We start from the raw sequence: 19694 nt of genomic DNA on the forward strand, positions 1-19694 counted from the left end.
CTCAATCCAGAAGTTTCCCCGCTTGACTGGTTCCTCTTTCATGATTATTATTCGCCACTTCCTGCTGTATTCCAACTACAGTACATCCCGGTCAAGTTAGAGCGCTGTTGGATGTGTTTACACTCAACAAGATTTTGTTTTCCGATAACTTACTGCACATTATTATCCACGATATATGCACTGGCTTCCTCATACTTATCATTTTGTGGGGTTAACAATTAACATATAATAAGGCTAGGTGTCCACAGAAGGAAGTTTCGACTTTCATAAAACTGGTTTCCCTTGTTAACTCTGTTAAACGTGATGCAATACTTTATATATTAGTGAATCAAATATTCCGTTTAAACGCAATGTGGGATTTAAGAAAAACTACAAAATTGACCAATTTCATTAAATGTCACAAACTCACAATTTATAGTCAGCATTTTATTGGAGACTCTGTTAAAAGTGTTAAACAAAAACGTTTAATTCCTCAGTTTATTGACGGCTAAAGTTTTATTTGAAACTGAATTTTCGACGACAATTTGTAGCTAGCACTAGCAAGAGGCCAGCGGGAAACCATTGAGGTCATTTGCAGCTAGCATCGGTCGACTCAACTGTCGTGTCTGCGTCGTAGGGTCAAACATACCTAATTCAACGAATCTATTCAATTCAATACATCTATTTTGAACCAGAAACTTGTACTGTGTCGAGAATTCGTGGCACGTCGTGAATTCCTGTTATATTCACCGCGTCGTTTCACACGATTTGTCGGAAACGGCTAGTTAGCATTAGGAGCTAACGTTAACCACGAACCTTTCCTGGGAAAAACAAAACAAAAAAAAAAAACTAAGATGGCAGGAGGAATTTGCGCCAAGAAGAGCAAGGAGGACACCGCTGAGGTTGGAAAATCTTTTATTATTATTGGTCAGCAACTTCCATTTGGTTTTAATCACATTTGCCTTTGAAGCTGTATCGGGCCACACTATATTTGGCGTGACTGCGCAATCTTGTGGAAAGTAGGACATCGGCTTTAGAGCTGGTAATGTTCCTCCCTTGTAATCAAACGTTGTAAATGTTCAAGTGGAGCGGATTATTTCCGAGCGACGTCAAGAACAAGGAGCAGTCCCTTGCCTTCGCCAAAAGGATGCTGGCTGTGGCCGTGTCCTCCATCACTTACCTCCGAGGCATTTTCCCTGAAAATGCCTACCGGCCCAAATATTTGGAAGGTGTGAACACCAACAGAACGACTGTAAATTTTAGGCATCACTGTTTTAACATATGAATTGGAAATCTCATTTTGAAATGAACGTGATTAGTTTCAAGCGCTTGTTTGCCCTGTGCTGTTTCCATTAGATCTGTGCATCAAGATTTTGCGAGAGGACTGCAGGACTACTGGAGCTAACAAAGTTGTCAAATGGTGCTCACAATAGTTCCATATTTCTACTGATTACATTCACACATTGCAATGCACTAGTCCAGTTATTTCCCTATCGTTGGTACGTGGAAACAAATTATACACACAAATAAATCTCAGGGAACACTACAAAAGAAAAATGTCGGAATAATGATCGCAACTGTTTACTCCCAAATTGACCCACTCAGTGTGACATGTGCCCGTTTTATTTTGACACAAAGCTGAAATACTAAATGGTAGCCATGATTAATTCTGTCAGTGTCGTAGGAATGGCGACACCTTCCTAAACCTTCTGCCATTTAATGGAAGAACGTTGAATGATTCCTTCCGCCTGGCACATTTTGGCAGGCATAGACAGGCGACCAAATCTATTTTCCACGGCACCAAAGTTGGGAATCACTGCTCCGAGTCTGCTCTGTGCTTGAGCAGAATTAGCTTGTAAAGATGCATCATCTCACTGATGTCGTCTCTGAGCTACTTTGTCATATTTTGAATGATATTTTCATTCAGGCTATTTGGCTGTTTTGATGCACTGGAGAAACAATATGTATGTATATACATTTTTTTTCATGACTTTTTAAAAAAACAAATGTCTTATCGTTGACATTTTTTATGTCTTTTTAACAGCTTGAGATTGTGTTCATCGGGGTAAGTCATTTGATTAGTAAGTGAAGACAAAGAAGACTACAACTAAAATAATTGCTCTTGACTGTAGTTTTATCGTGCTCTCTAGGTATACACCAATCCAAAAGAACCTAATGTAAGTTCTTTTAATATTCAAACGTATATTTCTGAAGCATCTTGAAATAAAGAATATTCTTTCTGTTTTTCAGCGCATTATAGAGTCCTACAGTTTCAAATTCAAGTACACCGAGACAGGTCCAGGGATGGACATACTCGGGTTTGGAAGGACATTTTGTGGTTTTTGCTGCTATTGTGATGACTCAGGTGAGCCAGTGCTGAAATAATGATTTTAAAACTGCAGGGACAACGGTGTTGAGGTGAAGGTCACATTGGAAGACACCAAGAGAGCATCTGTGCTGCTGATCAGGAAGCTTTTCCTCCTCATCGAGAACCTCGGCGTCCTTCCTCACAATATCCACCTGGCCATGAAGCTTTACTACTATGACGAAAGTGAGTCATCAAAAATATTTCGGAGTCAAGCCAGATGAAATTCACATCGCAAACATTCTACGCACTCGCGCCCAAGTTACTCCAGCCGACTACGAGCCGCCGGGCTTCAAGGAGGGCACGTGCGACAGCCTGTGGTTTGAAGGCACGGCCATGCACTTAACGGTGGGCGACGTCCAGACGACCTTCCACACCTTTCAAGTGCGAGTGTCCGCCGACCAAAGTCGCTTGGAGAAGCTTCAGGACGGAGACCGTCAGAAGGAGACCGAGCAGATGATCGCTTCAAAGACACAAACAGACACGGTAGAGTAATTGAAGTGCAGCTCTTGACAAAAAATTGACAAAATCATGAGAGGTATAGTTTTTTTTTTTTTTTTTTTGGTCTATTTCCACCGCCGTAGAACGGCTCTTTAACATGGATTTAAGTGTATATAAAAGTGTCAGTTTCATTAAAAAAAAAAAAACCTTTTTGTCATACAGGTGCCAAGGAAAGGCCTACTTCTATTTGGCCCAGTTTTGTACCAGCTTTGTCTATATTTGGCTGTGACCGCCCCCTTTCCCCTGATTGGTGTAGAAGACCCACTTGTGAGCGCTCACGTTTATGTCGACAGCGGCGTCTCGGAGATAAAACTCGAGAAATTAAAAAAATAAAATAAGGCCTTTCGAAGGAACAAAACTCTGGAACTCAGGAATGTTTGGACGATTTTAATTCATATTTCACGTTTACTGACGCACGATGGACACGATATTATATCCTAAATATGGGAAAAGGTCCCCTTGGAAAAATATTTCCCCTTTGAAGAAAGAAACAAAACGCTCACTTGGACAGAAGGGCGGCCACAATTTTGGCCATGTGTGTAGTTCTCAAATCATTCAATTGAGCTTTATTTGTTATTCATGCAAATTATATAAAACTATATGATAACATGAACTCCAGAAAAAGCAGGTCTTCCCCACTTCAGTTGCGTATGGCATCAACATGTTTTCTGATCTACGTCACAAATTTGCATCTTGCTTCTATTCAATCAGTCATTATGTGTCCAAGCAGTACTTGCGAGTTACAAATTTCAAATACATTTTTAATCTGCGAAGCACAAGATGAACTCCCTAACTCCATCTCTAATTACAGGACGCACGCAAGGTCGTGTCTGCCGACGATAACGATCAACCCTCTGAAGACGGTAAGTCGACGCGCTGACGTCATTAGCGAGCCGACATCCGTATGGAGTAATTCACTCTAAATTGTGGCTTCATAAAGAGTCGGCACAGTTCAAGAGCTCCGCGAAGTCCGTGCTCAAGGTACGTGAAATTCGGAGCCCAGTCATGCAAAGTACCGGATGGGAATGTTTTGCTTCTACCTTTGGTTTTGCTTTGCTTTCATTTAGAGAAAGGCAGCAACCAAATATGAGACAAGGAAGAAGAAAAGTCGACGTTAAAAATACGATCAACACTGATCACAAGTTTCCTGTTGCGCATTTTATTTCTACAACCGTTGATGGTAAATCTTACTTGACATTTCAGTTAGAGCTGTTCTTATGTTTGTGTATGAAGCACTTTTCACATGGCAGAATGTTAATGTGCCATTTCTAATCAGTGCACATGACCTGTACTGCAAAATTGTAGTGAATTTGCATGCTTATAAACATTTTTTTCTGTCAGTGTTCAATAAATAATTCCAGATGAAAATTACCACCCATTTTCTGAATCGCTTATCCTCACCAGGGTCACCGCAGCGCTCGAACCTTTCCCAGCTATCATCGAGCATTTAGGCGAGGCACGCCCTGAACTGTCCGGCGGGCATTTACATCTCTGGGAAATTTTCCAAGTTTTCAATGAACCTACCATCCATGTTTTTGGGATGTGTGACGTAAAAGGAGTGCTCGGAGAAAAGCCACGCAGGCACAAGGGGAACATGCAAACTCCAATCAGGCGGGGCCGGGATTTGAACCCTGGCCCTCTGAACCGGGAGGCGGATGTGCTAATGTAGAAAAATTACAGTTTGATCTCTTTAGCATAGTTCACTATGTTGATTCTTCAAATATTTGCAGAGGACATTTCATAGCATTTGTCTTAAATGTGTCTGAGGGAGTGCAAAAATAATTTGCTGGCTCGCTTAACAATTCCATTTTAAGGTCAACGCGAGCGTCTGCTGAGCCATTTTGTCTTTTTACTCGACTCACTCCGTGTTCCAGTGCGTCCACATTCCCGTAGGTCGGCGATTCCTAGAAGAGGCTGTCGACGTCCCCCATCTCCACGTAGACGGTCTTCAGCTGCGAGTAGTGTTCAATCGTCACCTGGCCGTTCTCGCGACCGATGCCTGCTCAATACAGGTAAGAATTGACTGCTGACCAACACCCGTGTTTTGTAGACCTCAAATTCCTCTCCGGGTAAATGTACATACATCAAGCAACATATACCTGACATTTTGAAGCCTCCAAAGGGAAGCTCCACAGGAGTGATATTGTAGTTGTTGATGAAACAGGAACCAGCTTTGAGGTGTTCAGTCACACGGTGGGCGCGTTTAACGTCTCTGGAGAAATGGGGAGTTGGAAAGATGTCAAGGATTTCTGGAAAAAGGTGGGCTACACCACTGACCTAAAAAAAAAAAGAAAGAAAAAGACTGGATAGCGCATACACAGCTAACGGTGTGTCGATTGGTTGAAGCCAGTTGGCCGCCATCTTGGTACTCCCAAAACGTGTGGAGGACACGGTTTTCAGGATGGAATATGGCGGGGGGTTTTCTCAAAGTTTGGCAAGTAGAATTAAAACTGCTTGTGTGAGCAGGACATTTTTTTAATTCTGGTAACATGAAGGATTTTTAATTCAACTCGGTAAGCCAAAAAAGGCGAAGTGCAAAGGAAGGAAAGACATGGAACACCGTGACTACCGAGAAACCTTGCACATTACCGAGGGCCCCGTTTCCGTGACGTGTTAACTTTTCCCAAAATGCGCTGTGAAGCACTATCATCAGAACATAGCAAAAAAACTCAGCATTTTTTTGTCCGAAAAACATCAGATTTGAAGTCAATCAGTTCCACATATATTTTGGAAATAAGGACTCTCAATGGGAAAATACACGCTAAACGCATTGTTCATTTGTTGTCTCTGCGACGTCCTATTTCAGACAGAACATTTGAAACTTGTTTCCTTGCATTTGAAAATCAAATTCAATTTGGAGAGTTCTGTAACACGAAATTCATCAAAAATTTCACAGAAAATGTTTTCTTGCTTATCCACTGAAAAAATATTGACATCGCTTTTTTGCGAAAAACTGTCAGCCTATGAAGGTGAAGCAGAAACTGAATATTGAACAACAACAACCGTAAACAAAACTTTGTTCAAGTAAATTAGGCTCATCAGAAAATAAAAACCCTTTCCAAACAAACTTTAACAGTGTCAAAGTAAATCTTTCTAACTCGCCTGTGGAATGTTTTCTCACAGCCACGAAACTGGCGATTAACGCGCAGGTCGGCGTGGTTGTTTTGGGAGTATCAAGATGGCGGATGGCGACTTTAGTTTTGGTGGCAAATGAGCCATCCAGTCTTTTTATTTTTAGATCAGTGGGCAAACACACACCTGGACTAACCGCTTGCCAATCTCAGGAGACAAAGACAAAACCACATTCACAGCTGTGGGAAAATGTTATCTTCAGTTAACCCAAGAAGTGTGTTTGGGTTTAACTGAAGCCAGAATGTGCAGAGAAAACCCACAGAAGGAGGTTGGCGCCGAAATTGGAACCTCAACCTCAGAACTGAGCAGATGTGCCAACTAACGATAATGCTGTCCGTCCTGGTGCACATTCCGCACCTATTTTCACGTCATTTGTCGTGCCTATGTTGTTACCGTGGCCTCAACTCAACTCCTTTTATGAATTAAGATTGCAGCAGTTCACTAAACGGTGACGAGATCTGCTACCATTTTTCACCCAAATGAAACTCTGAGCCGCGTTCCGCACTCACCTGGTGAAAAGTCCTGCCGCTAACCCCATAGCGGTGTCATTGGCTCGCTGCAGCACCTCCTCTTCCGTGTCGAAAGACAACACGGACATGACGGGACCGAAGATCTCCTCCCTCACGCAGGTCATGTCGTCTCTGCAATTAGCTAGCAGAAAAACAAATGTGGACAAAACACAACAACGATAACATTTAAGAACCCACATAGAAGGGGGCTAGAACCTTTTAGCGTTCGAGAGCGGCGTAAATATGACCGAGGCTTACCCAGGACGCATGGTGTCATGTAGTATCCACGTCTTAGTTTAGGGTCTGAAGGGACGAAAGGTTCACCGCCACACAAGACAGTGGCCCCCTGAAAAAAAAAAAAAAAAAAAAGGAAATTGAAATTTGTCCTCCAGTGAAACAAAAGTTTATGTTCGACATAAATCAAATATGGGTCGATAGGTTGGATCAGGGCGGCATGGCAGCTCAGCTGGAAAGCGTTGGCCTCACAGTTCTGAGGTCCTGGGTTCAATCCCGGCCCCGCCTATGTTCTTCCCGGTCACTCCGCTTTCCTCCCACTTCCCAAAAACATGCAACATTAATTGAAGAATCTAAATTGTCCCTAGGTGTGATTGCGAGTGCAACTGTTTGTCTCCACGTGCCCCGGGATTGGCATCCTGCCCGACGACAGCTGTGACCCTTGTGAGGATAAGCGGCAAAGAAAATGGATGGATGGATGGATGATAAACAACGTCCATACCTCCTCCTTCGCCTGATCCACAAAGGCGAGGACCTTGTCGAGATGTGGCCTGCTGACCAGCGCTCCCATTCTGGTGCTCTCCAGCAGCGGGTCCCCGATCTCAATGGCCCGGGTCCTTTCGACCACTTTATCCACAAATTCGTGCAGAATACGACTGTGGACGAAAACTCTTGTCCCGTTGCTACAAACCTGTCACGCAAGGAAACAAGCACAAACTTATGATATCGATTTTTGATATGTTGTAGCGATGCGGACTGTACCTGGCCTTGAGACAGGAAGTTTGCCATGAGAGCACCTCGGACCGCGTTGTCCAGGTCGCTGTCCTCGAAGATGAGCAGGGGGGACTTCCCGCCCAGCTCCAACGTCACTGGTTTAACCCCTTTGGATGCCATCTCCATAATCTGTGGGATCATATGGAAATGATTTCCTTTCACCTGCGACATGTAAGACTGACAAAAAAAGGACTTTGGACAGGAAGGTGGCACGTTCGAGACCCGCTGGTAGCGTCTGAGAAATCCCAACACTGCAACTTTCCTCCTCAGAATGTAAACTTACACTTGATTTCCCCTTTGTGATGATTCTCTTGCTAAAAATATGAATTCCATTCGGTGTATTGTATCTAAAGTGCAGTTTTGTTGCTATTCCTTTTCCGCGTTGTAGTCTGCATCCGGTTCCAATTTCCAGAACTCTGCAGCACGGTGGGTCAGCTTGGTAAAGCGTTGCCCTCGCAGTCCTGAGGACCCGAGTTCAATGTGTGGAGTTTGCATGTTCTCGCCGTGCCTGCGTGGGTTTGCTCCAGGTGGGCACTCCGGTTTCCTCCCACGTCCCAAAAACATGCAACATTAATTGCACACTCTAAATTGCCCCCAAAAGTGTGATTGTGAGTGCGACTTTTGTCTGCCTCTGTGTGCCTTGCAATTGGCTGGCAACCAGTTCGCCTCCTGCCCGTTGACAGCTGGGATTGGCTCCAGCACTCCCCGCGACCCTCGTCAGGATAAGCGGCAAAGAAAATGGAAGGATGGATAGTTTTTATCCCTTTCAGGACTTTACTTTTTGTTCAAGTCACCTTCTGTCCGGTTGACACACTCCCGGTGAATGACACCTTTGCCACGTCAGGGTGGTGGCATAGCAAGCTACCAGTCTCCTGCCCCCCCTGCACCACATTGAAGAGCCCCTCCGGGGCTCCGGCTTCGGCATAGATCTCGGCCAGCATGACCGCCGTCACGGGCGTCACCGGGGACGGCTTGAAGACCATGGTGTTGCCTGATGAGACAAGCAATTGAAATCTCCGTCCACCAACTATCGTGGAAGGGATTGTTGCAACCTTCGAGGTTCCCCTTTTACTGTATCGTAAAAAAATAAAAATCTATTTTCCGGCCGGTACTTTAGAAGCATCCCATACCACACGCCAGCGCTGGGGCCGATTTCCAGGCGGCGATCTGGAAAGGGTAATTCCAAGCGCCGATGCCGACGCAAATGCCCAGAGGCTCCCTGCGTGTGTACGCAAAAGATCCACCTGGCAACTGCACGTGCTGGCCTGGACGTTCAAAACAGAAAAAAAAAAAAAAAAAAAAATCACAATTCATCTGAACACTTTCTATTCTACGACTTTAATCGAAGTTAACGTAATTCCCGGCCTACAGAGCGCACCTGGTTATAAGCCTCGGTGCACAGAAAGACTAACGCTTGAGCGGCGCTAAATTTAAACCCTTTTGAGGCTTAGAACCAGGTGCGCTAACGCTAGCGCCGCACCACCGCATAAACCGCAGGCTCGTAGGCCGGAAATGACGCTGGATCAAAACAAATGCAATGGTAGACATTGGTGTCATTTTTCATGTCTTTCTTGAGCTCCCCAAGTGATGTTCTGGTGCGCTAACCCGAAAGAGTGCTGGACAGTCCTGCAAAGTATTCTACACACAGTCGGGCAGAGTCCACATCCAGGCGGGCCTCCGTGATGGACTTGCCGTTGTTGACTACTTCCATTTCAGCAATTTCTTCTCTCCTTTTCTGCGCACGACAAGAAAAACGATCGGTCAAACGCAGCCTCGCAAGTAGTCTGTAACGTGAAGCTCTCCGTACTACAGGAAAGGAACAAAAACCAAACCCACCTGAATGATGAGCGCAGCTTCTATCATCACCCTCGCTCTCTCCATCCCCGACATTTTACTCCAGGGACCAAAAGCTGACTTGGCTGCCTTCAGGGCCTGCTCAACGTCAGACGGACCGCATGGATCCAATGTGCACAGGACGCGCCCTACAAAATAAAGTCAGGCAGTTAAAGGGCAGGAAAAAGCACGATTTTTAGTTTTAAAAAAAAAAAAAAAAAAAAAAAAAGCATCCGTAACGGACCCATCCATTTTTTCCACCACACAACATGATTTTGACGTATTTGGCTTTTTGGAACTCCTGCCATGAAAATCCTCTCGAAGGATTTGTTTTGGAGAAGAAGCAGGAAGTGACTTCAGCAGGAGCGCACTCACGCGGCCTCGTGTGTTTATAGCAGTTTTACCTGCGGGAAGGTAGCTCGTCGTTCCTTCGTGTTAGCCAAAATGCCGGCTCGTTGTATTGCTGGATATTGTTTGAACACTCAGGAGGATGGATTTACCCTTCATACTTTTCAAAAAGACCCGGTTCGTCGTGAAAAATGGATTGCACGGGTGACATACCGCGTATGTAAGTCTTGGGTGCTAAATGTGTCGATGTGCGCGTCGGCGCCGCGTCCGCCCATCACGGCTTCGGCTGCGGTGGCCACTTTACGGCGTTGTCGTCGCTCACGGCTGAGTAGGCTACGTACTGTCGGGGAGTCTGTTGTTAGTTAGAAGTGATCCGCATATCATCTAAATATGGCTTGAAACGATAGGGTAATACTGCCCCGGTCACTTCACTCGATTGTGAGATGTTCTCTTCTGAGAAAAGAGCTTCCGTGTCAGAAAGGTCATCAGAAAAACCTGAAAATCTCGTTTCTCTCCCATAGGAGGTGCCACGATGTATTTTCAATGGCGGATGTCCCAATCTGACGTCTGCTGATGACGTCGCAGGCAATATGGCCGCCACTTGGATGTCCGCAACTTTGCGCATGGATGACACCCTCTCCGCTCATATTTATTTTTTCGTATCGACATTGAAGTGAATAATGTTGTATGTATTTTTCATCACAATATCTATTTTAGAATGTTTCCAGGTATGCCAGTGGCCCTTTAAATAGTTCTTGAGCACAAAGTTCAATTTTCACGAGAGAAAGATGTTTTTTTTATTTGGCCAGGGCACGGCGATCTGCAAAGGTTGAAGGGTGGCAACCGGACTTTTATTGTTTGCTGAAGTCTTCAACAAACAAAAAAAGTCCGGTTGCTTCAATTTCAAGTTATCTTGATCTTATAATTACAAAAGTCGACCTCTGAAGAACAACACACACGTCTCCATTTAACCCCTCATCTGAAATTCAGAGGTTGCGCACCCCATAATTCCATAACATGATCAATTTGTTTTCACTATGATGTGATCGATTTTGACATCACTCTTGAGTTGGCCCATTTTTTTAAACGTGGCTTCAGTTCTTTTGAGGTTTTCCGGCATTCGCGTATGCGTAGCTCACTCGAGGTCTCGCCACAGCATTTCAGAACGCTGAGGTCCGGACTTTGACTGCGCCATTGCGACATATTGATTCTTTTCTTTTGTCGGCTGTGTTGGGTTCACTGTCCTGTTCCACGACCCGATTGTGACTCAGCTGTTTTGCTGCGAAGACTTACTCACATTTGATTCTGGCTGGCCTATTTTTGGCTTTTGAGGACTTTGGACTTCGTGCCGACAAGGTGCCTCGGTCCAATGGCCGCAAAACGACCTCAAATAATCACTCCTCCGTCACAGAACTTGGCGGTTTTCAGTTTTAATGAGCTGATATGTTCGTTTTATCTGAACACGACTCAGATGGAAAAATCCCACGTTGACATGTTTTGTAGAGAAGGACTGTCCTCCTGTTCTCCCGGTAACTACTTTTGAAATGTGAACAATCCTTGCCGCTGTGAAACGATGATCTCCAAATGATTTTGAAATAATCTGGTCACGCTTCAAAGATTTTTGGGGCAACAACATCTGCTCGTGTGTTTCCTTCTTCCCGTTGAGTTAATGAACACCAGAATGCTCCGGAGCGGCAAAGGGCTAAAACTACTTTTACGATCACGCCCGCTGATGATGATTTAACCGAGCAAAGTTGACAAGTACAAACGTTAATAACGATGCAATGTGATACTTTTGGTAATCGCTACCGGCTGATGTGCACAACCTGTAAAACTATAACATAAAAAGTATGAGTAATTTCTTTTTTTAAAGTAGATAGGAAGTACTGTAATAAGCCAGTGTTGCAAACTTCAATAGTGGTGTACGTTGGTATAGAAGAAAAACAATGCAAATGTACATTAAGTAATGACCAAATTCCATAAAATGGATCAATACATTTATGTATTTTTTTTTTGCCCCTCAGGTTAAATTACCGTTTTGGAATGACTTTACTACCTGTTGCAGGCTCGTAGACTTTCTCCCCATCGTTTCTTTCTTTGCTCGCCCTTCTTTTTCCAGCCCAGAAGTTCAGCGGGGCCGTGACGTTGGCGTAGCCCGAAGTGAGGCTCCGTAACGCCGCAGCTGACGTCGGAGCCGCCCGCAGGAGCGCGGTGAGCCTCCGGAGCATATTTCACGGAGTTGGTTCCGATGATTTTAGTTGCACCGATAACTGCAAAGGAGACGGTTCGTTTTAGACACGGCGAACTGGCAAGATCAAAGCTGGGTCTTCTTCACTTAACACTTTTTTTTTTTTTTTTTTTTTTGCATGACACACAAAATTTGACACCAGTACCGAGCAATGCGAGGGCTACTAATAGCTCCATTCGCACTTCCTGTGTATGATTCATGTGTTTCACAGTCTAGAGAAACTTACCATGCGAATTGGCTGACGAGAGGTTTAAAAACGGCGCAAGCTTGTTAGTTTGATTACATTTATGTTTGACTGTTCTGCAGCTTGAATTTGGAGGCGGGACAACATACCAATGACGTCACTGCACGGCTCATACGATTGGATGGACAGTCATTTATTTTTTTACCCTGAAATTAGAATAAAATAAATACAATTACATTCAACGATTTTGTCAACACTAAACGCGGTTAAGATCAGAAAAAAAAGGTAAATAATGATTAGGTTGACTTAATCTGTCGTGCAAATTGAATTTGGAGGCGGGACATAGGAAATACGTCACTGTACGCATCATGCGATTGGGTGGAACTTTTTTGACGCGGAAATTAGATTGAAAAACTGTGTTAAAAACGCCTTAAAGTGTACATTTTGCGACGAGTAAATATAATTACGTGCGAAACGACCAAATTGCCAAAATGTGCACAAAATGCACATGAATTTGACGAGGATAAAAAGCAATTTGTGGCGAAATGGGCGGAGCCCAGTCCCGGTGATCTTCCCGGCCAGCTGCAACTCTTCTCCGGAGGAGCGCATTGCAACGATGGCCGGCGACTCGGAAACACGCCTCCGGGACCGGGGCGACCATTCCGACGTAATACGACAGCCTTTTCTCATCGGTGTCTCCGGGGGCACCGCCAGCGGAAAGGTTGGCATCTTGGCTAACCAATCGGGTGACTTTGAATCGTTGTCACTCGGCTTTTTTTTTTTTTTTTTGGAGCTAAATGGACGTTCCACGTCACGTTTGTGCCGGCTGCTGGTTGACCGCGTGGCTTCGGTGCCGCTTGATTGACAGCTCGATCATCTGTTAACTGTCTCGCTCCCGGCGTTCAGCCGGTTTAACCTACCTCCAAAATAACGCAATAGTACTTTCATCTTTTTTTTTTTTTTTTGTAACTCAAACTAGTAATCCCCGACTCGACTTTTTTTTTTTTTTTTTTTTAAATTTTAGCCTTGTTAGCTCCCAGGCTAAATTCCGCCACACGGCGCTAGCATAGCTTGATATTGAAGACAATGGACAGTGCTAGCATTACCCGGTCTGCCTCGTTTGTAAACTGTTCCAAGCAATTTTGGGGGATCGTATAAAATGTGAATTTGACATAAAGCAAAAGGGCATAGTGTGCCACAAAATAATAAAATAGGTGTTCGTATTTTTTTTTTTCGATAAACTTCTGACCCACATTCGACAGCTGTGCTAAAGATTTCCTTTTGCCGACCCGTTCAGGGCTTTGTTCAGATCAAAGTTTCACGTATCGTATTTTGGATTTTATTGACAGAATCTGATCCAACGCGTCTTAACTCCGGATGGTTAATTTTAATCCGACTCGTAAAACGTGCGTTGAATTATTAAAAAGACCTGAATAGATTTGCAGTTGGGTTGCTTTTCTTTTAAGGTAAACAAGGAAGGAAATGACTAGCAGATCTGGTGTTAAAAGGCATTAAATAAGGCTGCAATACGTCTTTAAAATAGCTGTAGTATATGCGAAAAATGTTTAAACGAGCTAAAAATCAATGGCTCAGTCCTCCGATAAATTAAATATAGTGACGGAAAATTTCACTGAAATGTAATGATCACCCAGGAGAGAACCTGTCATCACCTGTCATTGCATTTGGGAAACGAGATTGCTGATTCCTGTTTACCTGCAGAAATGATAGAAATAAAACAGGTTTGTCTGCTGTGAAATGTTAAAGTATTAAGTGTGCATTTCTATCTTTGCACGTTTGTATTCCATTTATGTTTATATTTCCCGTTATGGTTGATTACTCATCACTGACTGCAAAACCAGTATGGTTACATATCTGCACTTCAACAGCGCAAGATTTGGAATAGAAATTTCAAGCGTTACCGACCAGGAAACTGGTAAAACAGATCCAGTTTAAAACTGATCCAGGACAAGTTTTAAAAAGCAAATATATGCAAAACGCACTAATATTGTAAATTTTTTTTGCTCCTCCGTTTTCCACCCAACAGTGGCACTGTACTAATTTGGTCTTGAAGCTAATAATCGTGGAGTCCAGTTGAAAGTCAGCGGCTGGCTCTGAGCGTGATGTCGCTCCTTCTGCGTGGATGGCATGATGTAATCTTAGCTTGCTCGTATGAAAGCATCTCCGGCTCGCCGCGGCAGCACATTGTTTTGGGTTTGCATCAGCGATTCATGTTGTACTGTACAATGATAAGGAGTCACATTTTCAGGGACGCAGATGGTAATTCTCCGATAATATGGAAATATCTATCCTCGGCTAAACCCGCGCAATTTCATGGTGGAGAAAAACATGCATTTACAAATATATAAATTTGTTGTAGTTTACCACAAGTGAGCTTTTTTTTGTTATTGGGTGTAATTGAAAATGACCTAAATTGATTCAAATGTTCGTGTTTTCGGATTTTATTCCTGCCTCGAGATTAAAACAAAAAGATGAAATCCTCGTGAGTAAGATGGTGTCGGTATCGATGTCGAACTTTTGGTTGTCTCAGCCCCTGACGGCCGATGTCTGCCGTCGATGTGGCCCCATTTGACAAACACAACAGCCTCCGGCAGGCAGAGTGTCCCGTCAGCATTCACCGGGAGACCCGTTTAGTGGTCCGGGTCAACGAGGACGCAGTACTGCAATTATTTTAGAGTGGCTTGAACTGCATCTGAGTTTTAAGGTTTAAAAAAAAAAGAAGTTATCTTTGAGGAGGCACACAGAATTTGTCCAAACTTGTTTCCCTTCTTTTGTGTTTGCAGTCGTCGGTTTGTGAAAAGATAATGGAGCTGCTGGGCCAGAACAAGATTGACCACCACCAGAGGCAGGTGGCCATCCTCAGCCAGGACAGCTTTTACAAGGTGCTGACCCCCGAGCAGAAAGCCAAGGCACTCAAGGGCCAGTTCAACTTTGACCATCCAGGTATTCAAACCCTCATGTCACTATTTTATGCTCGAAGAAGGTTTTCTGACCTCGGTGAACCCCACAACTCTGTCTAGTTTACTTTCCAGACCCGCCGCTGCTGCAAGTTAAAATCTGCAATGTAGCGAGACCACATGTAGTCAAATAACATCGCTTAAAAATGGCTTGAATTTCTGAGAGGTTCCGCACGTAAACGAGCAACATGATGAACTGCGATATAGCTGAGAATCTCAGCTTCCACAAAGATAAATGGGAACAATAGTACAGTGTATGGGCGGGGGGTAGAAGTATTGAGACACTACATAATCTATTAATCATATGCACTAACGGCAAATAAAAAGGACGAGTATGAGTATGAGGGCAGCAGAACAGCGGTGAGGTGTGCCGTAGGTGGAGGCGGGAATGCATCAGGGATCCGCCCTGAGCCCCTTCCTGTTTGCAGTAGTAATGGATAGGCTGAGAAATGAGGTTAGACAGGAATGCCTTTGGACTATGACATTCGCAGATAATGTCGTGATATGCAGGGAGCAGGTGGAGGAAAAATTAGAAGGACGGAGGCACGCACTGGAAAGGAGAGGAATGAAGATTAGCCGATGTAAAACAGAATACATGCGCGTGAATGAGAGGGGTGGAGGCAGAAGAGTGAAGCTCCGGGAAGAAGAGATAGCGAGGGTGGACAACTTCAAATACTTGGAGTCAACACTACAGAGGAGTGAAGAAACGAGTCCTAGCGGGGTGGAACAGTTGGCGGAATGTGTAAGGGCAAAGTCGAGAAAAAAAAAACCAGCGGTGAGGCTGGCCATGATGGACGGATTGGAGACGGTGGCACTGAAGAAGCAACAGGAAGCAGAAATGAAGATGTTGAGGTTCTCGCTTGGATAGGATTAGAAATGAGCTCATTAGAGGGAGGGACAGCCAAAGTTGGATGTTTTGGAGACGAGGTGAGAGAGAGAGAGAACCGACTTCGATAGTTTGGTCATGTTCAGAGGCGAGAGAATCTGAGGATGGAGGTGCCAGGCAAAAAGAGCGAGAGGAAGACCAAAGAAAAGGTTGACATGAGGACAGTGGGCGACCACATACGGGACAAGCCGAAAGGGAAAGAAGAAGACTAACGGCGACAAAAAAAAAAATAAAAATCTAGAACTTGATGGTGAGCTTGTCTCTGTCTGTTGATGGCCTCTGACCTCCCAAATGAAGAGTGGAAGTTTCAAAGGTCGGTACGACTTAATATTCGTCACTTCCAGTCGATGCCGAGTACTCTGGTGTGTGAAGTTTGTACCCTTTGTCGTGCGAGGCAGAAAGTGGCATAGACTCCCATTTTAGGAGCGTCTTGACCTCAGAGTAAGATTTCTTCTTCCGGTGTCAAATCACAGCAGGCGGCGGCTGTCCAGAGACTGAACTAGAATGCTGAGGCTGACCAAACGCGCCGCGCGTGTCCCTCTGCCTGCGTTAAGAAAAGCTAAGCCTGTGTCCGTTCCTGGCTTTCAGATGCCTTCGACAATGACCTGATCATGCAAACGCTCAGGGAGATCCTGCAAGGGAAAACTGTCCAGATTCCAGTTTATGACTTTGTCACTCATTCCAGGTGAGCTCACCTGCTCATGGCTGATTTTTGTGACCGGCAAGTAATCCGCGTGCTTGATTACCGACGAATCCGGTTTCCGAGCGAAGGACTCGACCCGCCCAGGTTTCTTGACATCCTAACGTTCTGTCGATTTCAGGAAGGACGAGTTTGTCACAGTGTATCCAGCAGACGTTGTCCTCTTCGAGGGCATCTTGATGTTCTACTCGCAGGAGATCCGTGACCTGTTCCAGATGAAGCTGTTTGTCGACACCGACCCGGACACGCGTCTCTCCCGGAGAGGTGTGTGGAACAGGGCAAGCCTCACTTAAGAGGCACACACCTACACAATATGTATTCATAATTTTGGGCTTGAGCGTGTCTCCTCCCCCCCGGCTGCAATTTCTGTTCCAGTTTTGCGGGATATCGGCGAGCGCGGGCGGGAGCTGGAGCAAGTCCTGACGCAGTACATCACTTTTGTCAAACCGGCCTTCGAGGAGTTCTGCCTGCCGGTATGTGACGCGACCAACTCGGCGCGACGCTTGCGCCGTTTCCGTTTTTGACCCTTTCGGGTTTTGCTTGCTCCAACTAGACAAAGAAGTACGCCGACGTGATCATACCCCGGGGAGCCGATAACCTCGGTAGGTAACGTTTTGGGAGGCGGTCCAGACCATCGCGAGGCCTTTTCCATCTTTTTGCTTTGCGTCCTCAGTGGCCATCAACTTGATAGTCCAGCACATCCAAGACATCCTCAACGGCGGCCTAAGCAAGCGCCACAACGGCTGCGCCAACGGTCACGGCCCGACGCGGCAACGGCGGACGTCCGAATCCAGCAGCCGGCCGCATTGACCTCGCCGCGCCTCTCCTCCCCCGGGGGCGGAAGAGGGGTGAGGGGGGGGGGGGACGGCGCTGTAAATAATGCCTGTTGAAAATGAGCGTGGGGGGGGGGTGGATAAAAAAAGGAAAGGATTTGCATCACACCTTTTTATGACTATGACTACTCCTTGCTATTAGTTGCATTCATTGTCATTGTTACATTTTGTGAATTTACATTTTTCAGGAGGTTGAAAAAGAAGCTCTTATCCTGATCCTGATGATGACGTTGGGTTTCTATGGACCCACATTAATTTTTTTCTTGCAAGTATCACTTTTGGTTTCAATGTATCCCCCCGTGGCTTCATGAAAGTTCATGCTGATGATGAATAAAAAGGGGGATTTTTTTTTTGAGAGGGGGAGGATGTCTGATGACACTTGAAACCCAAATAAGTCTGGTCGTCTGTTAAATGGATGAAATCCAGATGAGGATGTGGACTCCAAGAAACAAACAAAAGTTGAACAAACTCAGATTGCACTTTCTATTTGTCTGACAATCTTGGTATTGTTTCCTTCTGCTTTTCAGTGTTCTGTCTCGTGAAGTGTGATGTGCAAAAAAACTACAGCATCTGTTTACTCTGCCATGTGCAGCAAAAAAAAAAAAGCAAACATGAAATGCCAAGCTTATATCTTGCCAAGTTTGCCAATAACTTGCTATGCTACATAATTGGACTGTGATTGGCTTATATGACATAAAACCCGAGTTGGAATTGCAAATTTTTTTTAATTTTTTGGGTAACAATGAAGTACGGCATATGCAAACTACTCAGGTGGGTGAAAGGATCATTGATGCCACAGCGATGCACCGCAATGCCTCCCAAGAAGTTGCCTCAGGTTAACGTGCACAGCAAGAATACACGCCAGTTGCCAGTTCGACTCCCGGTTACAGTATAATAGCTTTGAAACATTTCTATTCCCTGTTGTGTGTTTTTTGTATGATCCCATTGACTGAAATAATGTACAGTTTAGCTGCTGAGTAATACTTGAAAGACTTGTATGGGGATGACGTCATCAACCGTCATTGCTTAACGGTCAATAAACTGACGTAGACGAACGTCTGGCTTATCTTTACATATTTTTTTGTATGAGTGCATATTGCTTCGGCACTACAAATATTCTCAGATGTGCATGTTCTGATTAGATGACAAGGACACGTGGAAATAATGTTTCGCATCATTGAAAGATAACAGTAAAAAAAAAAAAAAAAAAACGTTGTGTTGGATATTGAGTATCACTACAAAAGATTTTCCAAGGAAGAAGAGTTGGAAAAACTGCAGGTTTTGCGCTGAGGCCATGATCGAACCTTTCAGTTAATGTGGGAAATAAGCAAATAAGTCTCTCCACTGGGGACTGAACTTCAACGCAGTTAAATATTTTACTACAGATATGCAATATTTCTAGTGACTAGTTGTACACGTTTTGCACCAAGTACCACTTAAAAATACTTAGCTTTACAATTAGCCAACGACGTTCATGACAAACATTAAAATATAGGTGTCATAATATTCATCCAAAACGAGATCAAAGAAATATGATAAAAATATGTAAGACTATGCACAACTTCAACATAAGCAGAACGCTTGAATAGATTAAAACAAAAATGGTTGATTAAGTCCAAATGCACCCCAGATAAAAGGTTAAAAAAGCTGACTCAAATATATATTTAAATCGAAGTTATTAACAGTGAACTAAGTTAATAATATATGTATACGATGATTATTCATCATGCCGCTAGAGGGAGCCAACGTAACACTTTTATCCGGAACACACAGATCGTCACGAGGATGGTAAAATGATATAACAGCCTACAGGAATCAAATCACAGTATATATATATATATTTTTTTTTTTTGGGGGGGGGGGGAATTACAATGGTTTGGCTCTCCATTACTATTATTAATTATTATTGGTTGCGGACGTACTGGACCTACACAAACAGCCACACACAAAAATACACGCATTCTCTCTCTCTCTCTCTCTCTCTCCTCTCTCTCTCTCTCTCTCTCTCTCTCTATATATATATATATATATATATATATATATATTGATATATATTGATATATATTTAAAACGAGAAAATATAGATAAATAAACAGACTGTCACTTTGCTTCCTTTCCCTTTTCCACGTTAATTGTTGATTGCTTTGTGTGGAAATATACTCAAACGTAAATGTGTGCATAGTATTTATTTAC

At 44.1% G+C, this 19694-nt stretch overlaps 3 protein-coding genes across 5 annotated transcripts; 2 read left to right on the top strand and 1 right to left on the bottom strand.

Annotated features, from left to right (window-relative positions):
* Nucleotides 1-73: 73 nt before the first annotated feature.
* Nucleotides 74-4216, top strand: zte38 (zebrafish testis-expressed 38). The gene is made up of 12 exons (XM_061838274.1): nucleotides 74-881; nucleotides 1064-1208; nucleotides 1336-1399; nucleotides 1907-1943; nucleotides 2024-2044; nucleotides 2130-2156; nucleotides 2230-2297; nucleotides 2382-2530; nucleotides 2607-2830; nucleotides 3657-3708; nucleotides 3786-3826; nucleotides 3913-4216. The coding sequence occupies exons 1-12, from the start codon at nucleotides 834-836 to the stop codon at nucleotides 3961-3963; spliced, it is 927 nt and encodes a 308-aa protein (XP_061694258.1). The 5' UTR covers nucleotides 74-833; the 3' UTR covers nucleotides 3964-4216.
* On the bottom strand, nucleotides 2668-12285 carry aldh9a1b (aldehyde dehydrogenase 9 family, member A1b). Of its 2 annotated transcripts, XM_061838272.1 has the most exons (13): nucleotides 12150-12285; nucleotides 11732-11945; nucleotides 9331-9476; nucleotides 9100-9229; nucleotides 8625-8759; nucleotides 8289-8485; nucleotides 7483-7623; nucleotides 7223-7411; nucleotides 6745-6832; nucleotides 6487-6628; nucleotides 4945-5057; nucleotides 4708-4844; nucleotides 2668-2807 (listed from the first exon to the last, which is right to left on the bottom strand). In XM_061838272.1, exons 2-12 carry the CDS (start codon nucleotides 11901-11903, stop codon nucleotides 4750-4752), a joined length of 1548 nt encoding a protein of 515 aa, XP_061694256.1. In that variant the 5' UTR covers nucleotides 11904-11945; nucleotides 12150-12285; the 3' UTR covers nucleotides 2668-2807; nucleotides 4708-4749. The 2 variants fall into 2 exon arrangements, with proteins under 2 accessions (XP_061694256.1, XP_061694257.1); XM_061838273.1 differs by lacking the exons at nucleotides 2668-2807; nucleotides 4708-4844 and having other exon boundaries at nucleotides 4991-5122.
* A 352-nt stretch (nucleotides 12286-12637) lies between these two features.
* uck2b (uridine-cytidine kinase 2b) lies at nucleotides 12638-18426 on the top strand. Of its 2 annotated transcripts, none has more exons than XM_061838275.1 (7): nucleotides 12638-12828; nucleotides 14909-15068; nucleotides 16557-16653; nucleotides 16790-16932; nucleotides 17044-17141; nucleotides 17222-17270; nucleotides 17342-18426. In XM_061838275.1, exons 1-7 carry the CDS (start codon nucleotides 12724-12726, stop codon nucleotides 17476-17478), a joined length of 789 nt encoding a protein of 262 aa, XP_061694259.1. In that variant the 5' UTR covers nucleotides 12638-12723; the 3' UTR covers nucleotides 17479-18426. The 2 variants fall into 2 exon arrangements, with proteins under 2 accessions (XP_061694259.1, XP_061694260.1); XM_061838276.1 differs by lacking the exon at nucleotides 12638-12828 and adding an exon at nucleotides 13118-13846.
* Nucleotides 18427-19694: the final 1268 nt, after the last annotated feature.

This window comes from Syngnathoides biaculeatus, chromosome 13 (assembly GCF_019802595.1).
Source record: "Syngnathoides biaculeatus isolate LvHL_M chromosome 13, ASM1980259v1, whole genome shotgun sequence".
NCBI lineage: Eukaryota > Metazoa > Chordata > Actinopteri > Syngnathiformes > Syngnathidae > Syngnathoides > Syngnathoides biaculeatus.

Bases quoted from the DNA above. Each gene is read 5' to 3' on its own strand.
- aldh9a1b (XM_061838272.1), bottom strand. From the start codon at position 11,903: ATGCTCCGGAGGCTCACCGCGCTCCTGCGGGCGGCTCCGACGTCAGCT. The intron at 7,624-8,288 runs GTGACTTGAACA...ATGATCCCACAG, and splicing joins GTGTGTCAACCGGACAGAAG to ATTATGGAGATGGCATCCAA. The intron at 6,833-7,222 runs GTATGGACGTTG...TTTTTTTTTCAG, and splicing joins TGGATCAGGCGAAGGAGGAG to GGGGCCACTGTCTTGTGTGG.
- zte38 (XM_061838274.1), top strand. From the start codon at position 834: ATGGCAGGAGGAATTTGCGCCAAGAAGAGCAAGGAGGACACCGCTGAG. The intron at 1,209-1,335 runs GTGTGAACACCA...TGTTTCCATTAG, and splicing joins CCGGCCCAAATATTTGGAAG to ATCTGTGCATCAAGATTTTG. The intron at 3,709-3,785 runs GTAAGTCGACGC...GGCTTCATAAAG, and splicing joins CGATCAACCCTCTGAAGACG to AGTCGGCACAGTTCAAGAGC.
- uck2b (XM_061838275.1), top strand. From the start codon at position 12,724: ATGGCCGGCGACTCGGAAACACGCCTCCGGGACCGGGGCGACCATTCC. The intron at 15,069-16,556 runs GTATTCAAACCC...CCTGGCTTTCAG, and splicing joins GTTCAACTTTGACCATCCAG to ATGCCTTCGACAATGACCTG. The intron at 17,142-17,221 runs GTATGTGACGCG...TGCTCCAACTAG, and splicing joins TCGAGGAGTTCTGCCTGCCG to ACAAAGAAGTACGCCGACGT.